Source organism: Narcine bancroftii, chromosome 6 (genome assembly GCF_036971445.1).
Source record: "Narcine bancroftii isolate sNarBan1 chromosome 6, sNarBan1.hap1, whole genome shotgun sequence".
NCBI lineage: Eukaryota > Metazoa > Chordata > Chondrichthyes > Torpediniformes > Narcinidae > Narcine > Narcine bancroftii.
This window is the reverse complement of record NC_091474.1, coordinates 230,471,552-230,487,011: the sequence shown is the minus strand read 5'-3', so window position 1 is coordinate 230,487,011 and position 15,460 is coordinate 230,471,552. Positions and strand designations below refer to the sequence as shown.

At 40.7% G+C, this 15,460-nt stretch overlaps 1 protein-coding gene across 1 annotated transcript in view; it reads right to left on the bottom strand.

Annotated features, from left to right (window-relative positions):
* mrps5 (mitochondrial ribosomal protein S5) overlaps positions 1-15,460 on the bottom strand; it is a 168,019-nt gene that overhangs the window by 27,803 nt on the left and 124,756 nt on the right. The window contains exon 6 of the mRNA XM_069887654.1: positions 3,649-3,739. Within this exon, the coding sequence (XP_069743755.1) occupies positions 3,649-3,739 (91 nt within the window). The remainder of the gene's footprint in view (positions 1-3,648; positions 3,740-15,460) is intronic.

Genomic DNA, 15,460 nt, shown 5'->3' with positions numbered 1-15,460 from the left:
ATCTGAAAGCTGCTTACAATTGTCTTCCTCCACCTGTCCTGTTTGTTTCTCTTGCCTCTCGCTCCATTTGTCTGTCATGTGCCTGTCTTCTGCCTCTGGCCATTATATTCCCCCTCTGCCTGGTTGGCCAATGCTGTGGAGTGTCACTCCTCTCACCCTGTCCTCTTTATACTGCCCCTGTACTTTACTCGGTCCTGATGAAGATTTTTGGCTTGAACATTGGCCATTCAATGACATCAGTACATCATTCTAAGACGTTGAACCTTCACAAGGTGTTAGGTTTTGATGGCATACCTGGCAGGGTACTGAAAATATGTGCCAACCAACTAGACGGAGTGTTCTTGGACATTTTAAACCTCTCATTCCTGCAGTGAGAGTTTCCCACCTGCTTCAAAAAGGCATCAATCATCCCAGTTCCCAAGAAGAGTAGTGTGAGCTGTCTCAATGACGACCACCTAGTAGCACTAACTTCTACTGTGATGAAATGCTTTGAGAGGCTGGTTGTGGCCAGAATTAACATATACCTAAGCAGAGGCCTGGACCCACTGCAATTTACCTATCGACACAATCGCTCCACTGCAGACACAATATCGCTGGCTCTCCCCTCAGCTCTGGATCACCTCGAAATCAGCAACTTATGCATACGGTTGCTCTTCAGAGACTACAGCTCACCCTTAAACACCATTATTCCCTCAGTGCTGGTCAAGAAGCTACAAACCCTGGGCCTCTGCAACTAGATCCTTGACTTCCTCATCGGAAGACCACAGTTAGTATGAATTGGTAAAAATGTCTCCTCCTCACTGATGATCAACTCAGGCGCACCTCAAGAATGCTTAGCCCACTGCCCTTTCTTGCTATACACCCCTGACTGTGTGGCCAGACACAATTCCAATGCTATCTACAAATTTGCCGATGACACCACAGTTGTCGGCAGAATCACAAATAGAAATGGGAAAGCATCCAGGAGGGAGATAGATCAGCTTGTTAAGTGGTGTCATGTCAATAATCTTGCGCTCAACATTAGCAAAACCAAGGAGATGATTGTGGACTTCAGGAGGAAGTCAAGAGAACACGATCCAGTCCCCATCAAGGGCTCAGTTGTGGAAAGGATCAAGAACTTCAAATTCCTGGGTGTGAACATCTCCGAGGATCTGTCCTGGAGCCTCCACGTCGATGAAGAAGGCTCTCCAACGGCTATACTTTGTGAGGCATTTGAGGAGATTCGGTATATCACCTAAGACACTTGAAAACTTCTACAGGTGTACCGTGGAGAGCATCCTGGCTGGTTGCTGGCACACAGGCCACACACATTAGGGTTGTTAACTTGGCCTGTGACATCATGGGCTCTAGACTTCAATCCATTGAGGACACCTATAAGAGGTGGTGGCTTAAGAAAGCGGCCTCTATTCTCAAGGACCCCCACCACCCAGGGCATGCCCTCTTTACTCTGCTACCACTGGGAAAAGGTACAAGAGCCTAAAGGCACACGCTAGGCAGCACAAGGATAGTTTTTCCCCCGCTGCCATCAGATTCCTGAATGATCAATGAACCAAAGACACTGCCTTATTTTGACTCTGTGTGCACTATTTTTATTTACTGTTGTAGGTGGTTTTGTATGAATGTTTGCACAGTGATGCAACCACAAAACAACAAATTTCGTGACTTGTTCTTGACAATAAATTGAGATTGTTTTTCTCCAACTGAGCTTGCTCGACCTGCTGAGTTCCTCCAGCAGAATATGCTTGGCTTCAGATTCCTGCATCGTAGTCTCCTGTGTGTTTGCTCGAAAAGAACTTCTTAAGGTAGAAGAATGTATTTGTTTTGGCGACACAGTTAAATTAGAGCTCACAGGGATAATTTTTTGAATAACTTCAAAATTTTCCAACCAGACCTCAAATGGATCAAAAAAACAAATCCATGAAGCATAATGGTCTATGAAATAAATTGCGTACATGTGCAAAACGAGCCGTTATGTCCCAAATGTTAATCCCATACATAGTACCAAGTTTTATCCAGATATAGAAGCTATGTATAATTGCTTTGTTATAGAATTTATTTTCAAGCATTTTTTGTTTTAAGTGAATAATGTTCATTTCAAAAGGCCGTGGGAAGCATAATTTCCACTGGAGATAGGAGAAATCTTAATTGAATCAAATAGTGCAAAGACAGTTGGATAAGGCAGGTGCCACCTTGATCTCAGGCTTGGCAGCCGAAAGCCCCCACCAGGCTGCAGCCTTTGAGGGATCTGTGCCTAGGGTCGAGGAGATGAAGAGCAGGACAGCTGGAAGAGGGATGACCTCTGCGCCCATGGGGTCCCAGCTGCTGGACAATATGTAGGAACAATGCGAAAAAGCAGCAGTGGTTATCCATAACTTATCGTAGCCTTAAATAATCTGATCCACGCCACTAACATCTGTGTTGACAAACTTATGAATAATACCTTTTACAGCCAAGTTAATATATCACTCAAACAACAAGAATCCCAGCACTGATTCCTGTGGTACAGTGCTGGTCACAGTCTTTGATGGGAAAAACATCTTTTCACTGTTGTCATGGCACCCTATCACCAAGCCAATTTTCGACCTAATCAGCCAAATGTCCTTGGATTCCATGACTTCTAGACCAGCCAACTATGGGGACGCTTGCCTTACTGAAGTCCATATAGACAACACCTAACACCCTCCATTTTATCATTCTTTTTATTTACTTCCTCAGAAAATTCAGTCAAATTTGTGAGACATAATTTCCTCCTCACAATGCTACATTGACTATTTCAGCCCCTATCTTTCCATATGTATGTAAGTCATAGTCTTTTGGATTTTCACCAATAATTTCCCCATCTTTGTCATAAGGTTTACCAGCCTATAACTACCTGGCTTATCCCTGCAGCCCTTCTTTAATAAAGGAACCACAGAACATTACAGCACAGAAACAGACTCTTCGATCCTTATAGTCTATTCCAACTATTATTCTGCCTAGTCCCAGTGACCTACATCCAGCCCACATCCCTCTATACCCCTCCCATCCACGTACCTGCCCAAATTTTTCATAAATGTTAACATTGAGCCTGCATTTACCACTTCAGCTGGCAGCTCATTACACAATCCTCGTAAACCTTTTCTTAATGATATCTTTCCTGTAGTTAGTGACCAAAACTGCACGTATTATTCCAAATTTGGCCTCACCAACATCTTAAACGACTTCACCATGACTTTCCAACTCAACATCCCTCCTGACTGAACAATATTAGATATCATCCAGTCTTTTCCACCTTACCTATATCTATCAAAGATCTTTTTTAAATTGTCAAGGCTCCAGCCAGCATCTTCTTCTTTGCTCTTTGTAGCAACTTGTGATATGCCTTATTTGGGCTTGAGGATATCATGGATCCCATAACTTCTAACACTTCTTTTCTCTCAGTGCTTACTTGTTCCAGATTATCCAGATATTGCTCTTTGAATACACTGTCCCCTTAGTCTTTCTTGGTGAATACAGATGAGAAATATTCACCTTGGCCTCATCGACATATAGATCATCCCTTTGGACCCTAAAATGAGTCGTTCTTTCTTTTGCTACTCTCTTCCTCCTTATATACTGACCATAGTTGGTTTCTCCACATTTACATAACTTTGCAAATGCAGAACTCACCTGCAGCTCCATTGCCATTTCCAACCACAACCAGAGCACTGATTGACCTCTTCCTCCCTTCTTTTGCTGTCATGTTGAAGACACTTTTAACCTGTCAAACAAGAATATAGTTGATTAAGTAATGTAGTGTAAATGAAAAGGGAGGACTGAACCAACAGGAATCTGTGCTATAATAAAACATTGTATGGCAGATCTACATCTGTTATCTCTCTGACAGTGTCTGTGTGCAGGAATTAGCAATGTTCCTTCACAGCTCCAAGGACCTGCATCTGATCCTTAGGTGCTGTCTGTGTGGAGTTTGCACATTCTTCCTGTGACCAGGTGCTCTGGTGACCTCCCAATGCCAATGGTCCATTGATAGGTCAACTGGCTGCTGTACATAATTCCTCAATTAAGAATGAAAGAGGAGTGATGAGCATGTGAGAGTTGTTTCAGGGCGACAGGGAAATGTAGAAGAATAATTTATATCTCACTTATATTTTAATGCTTTTGACGTATCTCAATGCTAAAGCTTTAGCTTTTAACACAAGATGGCTGACAAACCTTTAGTATGACATAAGATGGCTGAAAACAGTTAGACAGCTGCAAATATGACCTTGCAAACCTGCTTTGAGGATAGGCACTGATTGTGCAGAACCCTGCAAGGTCAGATACAATGAAAAGCAAAAATGAAATTAGCATAACATCATTCATTTTGTATTTTTCGGGGCAATCTCAGACCGTTACACATTCTATTTTGTCTTATCAAAAGTAAACAACAAAAAGCCAGGCATCAGGGCTGGGAAATCATTTTTTTATATATAGAATGATGTAACATTGAGTGAGGGTCGTTCTTCCCCTTACTCATTTGAAATTGTATAAATACAGAAGCCACCAAGTGTATCTTTGAAGTGAGAGCTGAGACTACAGAAAGATGTCTGCTTGAGACATCTCCTGACTAGTCATCCCGAATATGAATTGAACATTTATAATAAAACCTGCATGCATTTTTGCTGTGTGTTCTTTTGTAGTCTGATTTAATTCCAGAGGTGCGGGCTGACTTCCAAAGAAACAAGAGGTGGAGGAATGGAACTAATGGGAGCAGGAAGAGATTTGATTGGATGAATGGCCTGCTTCCACATCAGATTAAGGATGAGTCAGAGAGAATGTTGGAATACTGGCAATATTCTAAGGAAACCAGTCATCTTGGTGGAAGCATTGTTTAAATGGAGATATACAAGAGGATAAGAGTAAATACAAGCAGGCCTTTTCCATTGAGGTTAGGTGAGACAAGAACTAGAGGGTGAAAGGCGAGGTGTTTAGGGGAACTTCTTCATGCAGAAAGGGGTGAGAGTGTGAAATGAGCTGCCAGATGAAGTGTGAATGTGGGCTTGATTTTGACATTTAAGAAACATTTGGATAGGTACATGGATGGGAGGGATATGGTCCAGGTGCAGGACAATGGCGTAAACTAGATGGGCTGACGGGTCTGTCTCTGTACTGTCCGAGTACATTTCTATTCTAAACCCACAACAGATAATGAAGGTCGGAGCAGAGTTGTCCAACTGATGTTGACGAGGCAGATTCAGAGGTGCTGACTTTGATGGGTGAAGAGATGATGTAATAAAACAAAAATCACAAATAAAAATTTTATGGTTGTAAAACTTTTGGAGATACAATTTACTTTTTTAAACTCAAGGTGCAAAATCTTACAGAGAACTAGTAAGAAAAGGACGCGTGAAGTTTATCTTGTGTACAAGTCACAATTCATTAAAGGAGCAGAAATGTATTTCTCCAAATGTGCTACATCCACTTTCTTTTATTGTTTAACTATTATTAGGCTTCTACATTTCAATGAAGTTGCCCAACCATTAAATTTATAACCATTACACTAACTTTAGTACAAAAGTTTAATCAAGACTTTAAATTGCAAATCAGTCTTAAGGGTACCAATTTAAATTTAAATTAAATTTAGGTGTACAGCACGGTAACAGGCCCACGAGTTATTGCTGCCCAATTTACACCTAATCAACCTACTTTGCATCTGTCTTCACCAAGGAGGATACAGGTAATTGTCAGATAGGAGGTAGAGGTCATATAGTATCTAGGGATGGTGAAATTTCCTAAGGAAATGGGGGATCTGATGGATATCCAGATCCAGAAGCAGGTGGTTATGGGTAAATTGTTAGGACTGAGGGTTGATATGTCCCAGGGCCTGCATCCCAGGGTGCTTAGAGAGGTTGCTCTGGAAATTGTGGAGGCACTGGTCAACATCTTCCAAAGTTCCATAGATTCGGGAGAGGAGCCTGTGGATTGGAGAGTGGTTGATGTAGTGCCGCTTTTTAAGAAGGGAAGGAGAGAGAAAGCAGGAAATTATAGACTGTTCAGCCTGACATCAGTGGTGGGGAAGATATTGGAATCTATCATAAAAGGAGAAATAGCAGGACACTTGGGCAGTAATAATAGTATCAGAGCTGGTCAGCATGGCTTCCTTAAGGGAAAATCATGCTTAACTAACCTTCTGGAATTTTTCGAAGATGTGACAAAGAGGGTGGACTCGGGAGGGCTAGTGGATGTAGTGTACCTGGGCTTCCTGAAAGCCTTTGATAAGGTCCCGCACAGGAGGCTAGTAGGCAAAATCAAAGAGCATGGTATTGGGGGTAAGGTGCTGACATGGATAGAAAATTGGTTAAGAAATAGGAAACAAAGGGTTTGGATAAACAGGTCATTTTCATTTTCAGGATGGCAGGATGTGACGAGTGGGGTCCCGCAGGGCTCAGTGTTGGGTCCTCAGTTGTTTATCATTTATGTAAATGATTTGGATGAAGGGATTATTAACAACATGAGCAAATTTGCAGATGATACTAAACTGGGTGGCAGTGTAAAGTGTGAGGAGGATGTCAGGAAAATGCAGAGGGACTTGGACAGGTTGGGGGAGTGGGTGGATGAATGAATGGAAGATGAAGTTCAATGTGAGCAAATGTGAGGTTATCCATTTTGGAGGCAGTAATAAGAGAGCAGAGTATTATTTAAATGGAGTAAAGCTAGGGAGTGGAGTAGTGCAAAGGGATCTGGGTGTACTCGTTCACCAGTCACTAAAAGCTAGCATGCAGGTTCAGCAAGTGGTGAAGAGGGCTAATGGCATGTTGGCTTTCTTAAAGAGGGGATTGGAGTATCGGAGCAGAGATGCCCTCCTGCAGTTGTACAGGGCCCTGGTGAGACCTCACCTGGAATATTGCATCCATTTCTGGTTCCCAAATTTGAGGAAGGACATAATTGTTATAGAGCGAGTGCAGTGCAGATTTACAAGGTTGGTTCCCGGGATGGCAGCATTGACATACGCTGAAAGGTTGGAAAAACTGGGCTTATATGCGATGGAGTTTAGAAGGATGAGGGGAAACATGATTGAGGTATATAAGATTATCAAGGAGCTAGACAGGGTGAATTCGGATTAAATGTTCCCAATGTTGGGAGAGACTAGGACTAGAGGGGATAGTTTAAGAATATAGGGAAGGCCCTTTGGGATGGAGATGAGGAGAAATTTTTGTACCCAGAGAAGTGTGAATCTGTGGATTGCTTTGCCGCAGAGGGTGGTAGGGGCAAATTCACTAGATATGTTCAAAAGGGAGTTAGATAAGGCTCTTAGGATTTAAGGGTTATGGGGATAAGGCAGCGATGATTACTGACAGAGAATGATCAGCCATGATCTGAAAAATGGCAGTGCTGGCTCGACGGGCCGATTGGTCGACTCCAGCATCTATTGCCTATTGTTTATTGACCCCCCCCCCCCCCGCCCCAGTACGTTTCGAACAGCGGGAGGAAATTGGAGCTCCCAGGGAAAGCCAACGTAGACACGGAGAACGTACAAACTCCTTACAGACAGCGCGGGATTCGAACCACTGTCCCGATCGCTGGTGCTGTAAACACGACGCCAACCGTGCCGCTCATGAAAACCTAAAATTCCACAGAGTCCTGATCAGAAATATCAACTTAAAGGTTTTGCCTCCACAGGTGCTACTTGACCCACCGAGTTCTTCCACCATTCTACTTTTGTTTTAAACTAGCAATTTCTGTTTCTCCACCTAATGTTATCAGGATTCTGGATCAATTTTCACTAAATGAATCAGACAAAACCTATGTGGTCAGCAATTGTAGCTGTCAACATTCCTTTTAAGAAGGCTACATTAAGAATCATTCATTAACTCCCATGAACTATGTGAAAAAACAAATGCAAGTGAGACAATATAAGAGGGGTACTGCATTATTTGCATGACCTATTGTCTCCGAGCCTAAGTTTAATAAATGGGACACCATCTGTGCACAGGAATTCTATCCGATTGGGAGATCACACGTCGAGCAGAAGCAAGAGCTAGCACACTGCGGTGGGATTTAAAGGCTTTCTGCAGCCTGAAGAGGCTTGTAACCAAAAGGTACGGGAAACAGAGCAATGGCTTCTTTCCAAAAATTGAGCATCTTAGAAGTACAGAGAGCTTTCAGGATTTCAGATAGAAGTGAATCAAAACCTTGTTTGGTATAGAAAAGTGTAGGTTCTAGTTGAGAGGAAAAAGACAGTAGTGTCAATGCTAATATCTGATGCATAGATAATGTAGGATAATAGGATAACAGACAATAGGACAAAACAGACAATTTCAGGATTGAAGGGTATCCACTTAGGACAGAGATGCAGAGGAATTTCTTTATCCAGAGGATGGCAGCATCTGTGGAATTTGTTGCTACAGATGGTTGTGGAGGCCACGTCATTGAGGCAGAGATTGATAAGTTCTTTTTTTTAACACAATAAACCATATTGACCAAAATACATACAGACATTTTTCTCTTGAATATATACAGTGCCATTTTCTCCCCCTTTTCCCCCCCTCTCTTCCCTCCCTCCCTCTCCCCCCTTCCCATTTATTCATTGTTCAATCTATAAGATACATTAAATCTGTTAAACAATGTCGTCACTTAATAAAATAAACAAGAAATTTTTATCTTTTACTTTTATATACTGAGTCAGTTCATTTTGTTGTCTTCTCCTTCTGTCATTTTAGGTGGTGGAGGTTCATGGTAGGATTTCTCTATTGTATTTCATGTATGGTTCCCATATTTGTTCGAATATTGTGATGTTATTTCTTAAATTAAATCATAAAGATAGAGAATGAAACATGAGAAAAGCTGTGCTCCAGAACCATGAGAAATACAATAAACACGAGGTTACGCATGATACAATATAATTGGTTACACAGGCTATAGATCACACCCCAAAAGTTAAATAAATGGGACCCAACAGTATCAGACAGATGTTTTCATTGTAAAAAGGAAACGGGAACAACAATACATGCAATTTGGGCATGTGAGAAAGTGGAAAAATTTTGGGAAGATCTAAACCAGATATTAAATAAAATCACAAAAAACAATATACCAAAAAAACCCAGAGATCTTCCTTCTAAGTAATATAAAAAATAAAGAATTTGGACTCGATTTGGATGGAGCACAGAAAAGATTTATTATGATAGCCCTAGCTGTAGCAAAAAAATGTATTATGTCAACCTGGAAATTAGAAGACAACTTGAGAATACAACAATGGTACATAGAAATAAATAAATGTATTCCATTAGAAAAAATAACATATAATTTAAGATTGATAAGTTCTTGATTAGCCAGAGCATCAAAGGTTATGGGGAAAAGGGCAGGCAGTGGGGCTAAGTGGGAAAATAGATCAGTTCATGGTTAAATAGCAGAGCGCAGACACTTGTGGGCTGAATAGCCTATTTCTGCTCCCATGTCTTGGAGTCATACAGCATGGAAAAGGCCCTTTGGCCCAACTTGTCCACTCCAACCAAATTGTTTACCCAAGATAGCCCCATTTGTCTGCATTTGGCCAATACTCTCTAAACCCTTCCTATCAATGTATCTGTCTAAATGTTTTTATTTAAACATTACAATTGTTCCGCTTTTACCCACCACCCTCAATGTGAAAAAGGAGGCCTTCAGGTCCCTTTCACCTTAAATCTAATAGCCTCATAATGTAAACTCGATTAATTAAAAGGCTATGACTATTACCTTACTGATGGCCCTCATGATTTCAATAATGTCGATGAAGTTCCCCCATCCCACACTCAGATCCAAAGCTCCAGGGAGAAAAATTGCAGCATATCGAGTCTTCTCAAAAATCAAACACTGAAGTTACTGCTCTTGCTAGGTTAGTAGGAGCTATTACGAATATATGCATAAAGCAATTGCCACTTTGGACGCCTATTAAAGTACTCATTGCTGGGATTCGGGAATCAGTGCCATTCTCTTCACATTCTAGTCCTCATCAGCAAATGTTCTTTAATCAGTCTAAACTGTAATAAGTTCATTAGAAAATTTGCTTGGAAATGAATTGCATTCAGTTGCTGTGACATCCATAATGGCCAGTATGGATAAAGCTGCCTTTTACTGCAAGTTGTAATAACCACAAAGGAGATCTTAAATTTTTGTAGCCAATTCAAGGACATTACAGCCATGATAGATAGCATCAGGTCCAAGAGGACTACAGCAGTGTGCTTATTCACTTTATGTCATTCATTTTATTATTATGTTCACACACATTACAACGATAAAGACTAGATGCCACAGTCTTATTTGAGAATGAGCAACAAACAATAACAAGGTCATTCAGGAAGCATTAGAGGAGGAACAAAAAGGCTGAATTTATGAGCGGACAGGTTCCACATGCACCCCAGCATCTAAGATGTAAAAGGTATCTGCCACATGTGGTTTTATTTCAATACATTGCAACGCTCACAGAGCTTGCATTTGGCAATGGCTGCTGTGTGAAGAGATGAAAACACTCTTAACAGAGATAAAAGAGGAAGAACTATTTCATATTGGCAATTCAATCATCAAAGTTGATGCTTTCTCAGTCCATCTAGTGCTTGGTCAAACAATGAGAAGGGAATTTTTCAGTATGATAAGACCACTTAGGAATGCAGGGAGACAAAAGATCCAATTTAATTGGCCCAATGATCAATGCTTTTGCTCTGACACGTGGACACAAGGCCCAAGTATTTCCTTTAGATGTGAAGATTCCTCGGATGAGAAAGATAAGGAGAATTACATTTATACCAAGGGTTGCTGGGGGGGGGGGGGGGGGGGGAACCACATTTTTGATACAACAGTTCTTGTCAAACATCTCAAATTTAATGAAAAAGATAAAAACAAAATGTGAGCAGAAGCTGGAAGATTATGTTGCTACTTTTGGAGTACTCTATTCAAAGAGCCAAAATAGATACAATTCTTCAAATTCAGTTTTCAGATTTATTGTCAGAGTACATATTGTACATGACATCACATGCAACCCTGAGATTCTTTTTTCCTACGGGCAAAGCAGAATTACTACTTATTGGTTGTGAAAAAAACACTGTACACAATGTGTACAAACTTGACTGTTCAATACAGAGAGGAATAAACAATCAATAAAGTGCAAAAGTAAGAGCCCATAAATGATTGAGTTTGTTGTTAGGGAGTCTGATGGCGGAGGGGGAGCAGCTGTTCCTGAACCTGGTGGTGCGAGTCTCGTGACACCTACGCCTTCTTCCTTGATGGTAGCAGCGAGTGCTGGGTGTTGTGGATCCTTAATGATTGTAGTGGTCCCTGCAGATGTTCTCGATGGTAGGGAGGGTTTTTCCTGGGCTCTCTCCATTACCTGCTGCAGGGCTTTAAGCTCAGGGGTACTGGGTGTTTCCATACCAGACCATGATATTCAAAATGGTGACAAAGACCGATGGTGACTTTCTCCAGGCTGCAGAACCCCTTACCTCTCAGCACCAGCTTTTAATCTTAATAAAATTCATTGCTATTTTCTGGATATTTTCCCGTGTCCATATTCTGCAATTAACATAACAAATTCTGAAAATATTCAATATGTGGGGTAGCACTATGGAGAGAGGAAGGTGGAATTAATCCTTCAATGATCATAGAACACTACAGCACAGAAACAGGCCCTTCTAGTTTGTGTTGAACTATTATTCTGCCTTGTCACACTGACATGCAACCAGACCATACCCCCCCATATCTATCCCATCTATGTTCCTGCCCAACATTTTCTTAAATGTCACAATTGAGCCTGCTTTTACTAATTTAGGTGGCAGCTCATTCACACTCCCACTATTCTGTGCAAAGAATTTCCCCTTAATGTTTCTTTTAAACTTTCCCCCTTTCACCCTTAACCCATGCCATCTATCTTTTAAATCTCTCCTAACAGTGGTATGGACCCCTTTTTCAGAACTAGCCCTGATGAGATTAAATTAACCCTTAATTCCTTTCTTCACATTAAACTACTGCCTATTTCTATTCAATATCTCATCTTGTATTTTGATTTTGTAACTGCAGCATTTTGTCGTGGTCTGTGTTGATCGTAACAAAGCCGAGTATTTGAAGTTTAATGATCTTCATACCATGATATGACCTACAGCTCCTACATGATTGTAACTCCTTCTTCAACAAACTCCTGCCAAGACTACATCTTGGCCTCTGCACCCCACTCGGCAATCAGATCCATAACTTTCTATCGAGCAGCCTGGAATTAGTGAGCATTGGAGACAGCACCTCCTCAACAGTCATCTTCCACAGCGGGTCCCCACAAGGCTCTACTGTACCCTCTGTACACTCATGACTACACTCAAACACTTCTCCAACTCCATCTTTAAATTTGTATTTGACAGCATGGTCACAGGCAGGATCTCTCACAACAAACTGAATCGTAGCACAGAAGGGAGATAGTGGAACTAGTGGCATAGTTCCACGACACAATCTCTCCCTCAATGTTAGAACAATCAAGGAGCTCGTCGTAGACTTCTAGAGGAGGGGTGGAGTTCATTCTCTGGTCTGCATCAATGGTGCTAAGGCGGCTTTAAGTTCCTGGGGTAAATATCTCCAATGACTTCCTGTTCCACTGACGTTGATGCAACGGTCATTATATCAAACGTGCTCTTCTCTAAACCCTAAGATCTCATGAAGGGTTCTGGTCCGAAATATTGACAATTCATTTTCTCCCAATGATGTTGTTCAACCTGCTGAGTATCCCCAGTAGACTGTGAGTTGCTCCAGATTCTAGCATCTGTTCTCTCTCTCTCTCTCTCTCTCTCTCTCTCTCTCTCGTGTCTATGTGATGTTGAATTGATCTGCTTGCAAAACAACATTTTGGGACAATAAACTTGAATTTGAACTTCTAGCATCCTTGATTTTCACTGATTTCCTTGCTTTAAAATAGCAGCAAATTCAAACAAAGACTTGTGGACAATAAGCTTCTGTTAAACAATGGTGTTGATATTAACATCTTCACTCTCATGTGCCAGGGTATTTATTCAATAGCCTCATAATAGAAACTAGATCTTGGTGTAATTAAAAGCTTTAGCTCTGTTTGTATATAGTATCTGAGAAATCAAACCATGGTTAGAGTCTATACATTATATAAACTGTTTATTAAAAAAAAGGGGGAATTTTTACATATTTGAGTTGAGAATCCAAAGTCTGCAGATGCTAATAATACTGGACAACAACGATTTTGCTTCCAGAACATTTTTCGATGTATTTTATGGATTTTGGGCTACTGATCATGAAAATCGCTTTAAAATGCTCCTACCACATACCAAAATTTTTTAGATATAACCTATTTTGTGATTTCCTGTCAATATTTTAAGTCTACTTCAAGCATACAAAACCATAAAGTGCAACAAGTAATTGAAAATTAATTTTCTGAATTTGCACTTGGACATTTTCCCTGCTGATCAGTGACAGACATGGTGAAGGTTTCACCAGGACATTTTGTGACCGTGGAAAAGTGTTACCAGGGCATCAGCGCTAACCGACTATTGTTGGCCACTGACATGAGAGGCATCAGTTGTTGAGTACAAACGAAAATCAGCGGCAAAACATTTTTAGGTCAGTTGAATTAAACAGGCTCAATTCAATAAAAGTTAATTTAACGTATCTCCAACTTCCTACGTGATTTAGCAAATCTGAAATTTTCTTTGTGTTCATCTTGAAGTTGTCTGTCATAATCCCCAAATTTTCTTTAGGAAGCAAACCTTTTTAAAAAAAGTTCTTGTCCAGTGTAATGTGGGCATCTCCAGTGCATTATCAATTCATTCGTTTGCTTATCTTATTACAGGGAGCCCTTGGAATAAATAAGGATTTTGTGATTTATTGCAATGCCTCTTGTGAAGTGTTGCAGTACACAAAGCAATCTAACAGTTGCCATAACTAACATCACCTAACACAACGTCACCGCACTTGTAAAGCATCTTTTGTGCAAGCTGATTTGGTTTATAATGAAAAACGTATAACATGCACAAATCTTTTCTTATTCTGACGTCTAAAACAGCCATTCTCAACGGGGACCACAGTACTTTTAATGGGGGGGGGGGGGGGGGCGAGTGATGGGAAGAAATCATGAACTTTTTTTTAGTGTGTTTGAAATGTCGTTGGTAGTAGAGAAGTAAGGAAGAAACCAACGAAACTTGACTGCAGCCTATAAACTGAACAGAGTCCTAAGGGGTCCACAGCCAAAAAAAAGGTTGACGATGGTTAGTCTAAAATGGCAATATTATTTAGTGCATAAAACTCAAAAATTATCTTGAACCTCTGACATCCAAGACTCATTTGATAAAGCATCATTAATGTTTACAGTTTTCATCTTAATTGCTTGAGTTGTTTATTTAGGCATAAAATGATGTATTTTTAACCAAAGAGTTAATGCACTACTCCTCAATGCTTGCAAACAACTTCACTTTGTGGGTGAAAAGGCCCATTTTCATTCTGAATCTCTCTGACTCTAATATGCTGACTACACAACCTGCTTCCCTGAAAATCTTACATCTGCAAACAAATGAAGAATAAAAAGCTGTTTAATGAACCTATTCAAAAGACAACCACAAGGTTTTCTCATGCTATCCGAGGTTTTTTTTTTAAAAGAAACTAAATGAAAACACAGCACCACCTGTGCCTAACAAATTCCGCTTTCTCAGCTGCAATTTGAAAGTTGACTTCATGGCCTTTGATCTAGAGTTTGGAGGAAAGAGTAGCCTCTGTTCAGATTCCAAAATGTACATCTGCCACTACATAATGATTTATTTTAGACTTGTAGCTCAGCAAAAGATGAAGAATCAAGGCTATTCTTAATTCTCCAAAACAAATTATCCAGCCAAATCGGCACAGATTTCCAGAGGTTGCAGAAATGGACTACCAAATTCCAAAAAATACAACATTGGTAAAATAAAGTTCTAAAGACTTCTTTTTGACTGCAAACCAACAGAGAACCATAGAATACTATCACACACAAAGAGGCCCTTTGGCCCATCCAAACTATTTTTCCAGTTCCAAGGAACTGCACCCAAACCACAGCCCACCAAACCCCTCCCATCCATGTACCTACCCAAATTTTTCTTATATACCTTTTCTTATATACCTCTTCCGTTTGCATCTGTTCCACATTTGGAGATACAGCACGGTAACAGGTCCAATTAAACCAAATTAACCTACAACCCCAGTACGTTTCGAAGGGTGGGAGAAAACCAGAGTAGCCGGAGGAAATGCACGCAGACACGGGGAGAACATAAAAACTCATTGCAGTCAGAACCTGATTTGAACACTGTAATATAGTGTGGTGCTAATTGCTACGCGAACTGTGTCACCCATAACATATCATCTCTCACCCTAAATCCATGTCATCTGCTTATTGCCTCACCCAACATCAGTGGAAAAGGGCTGATTGCATTTATCCCATCTACACCTCTCATAATTTTGTATGCCTCTATCAAATTTCCCTTCATTCTTCAATGCTCTTGGG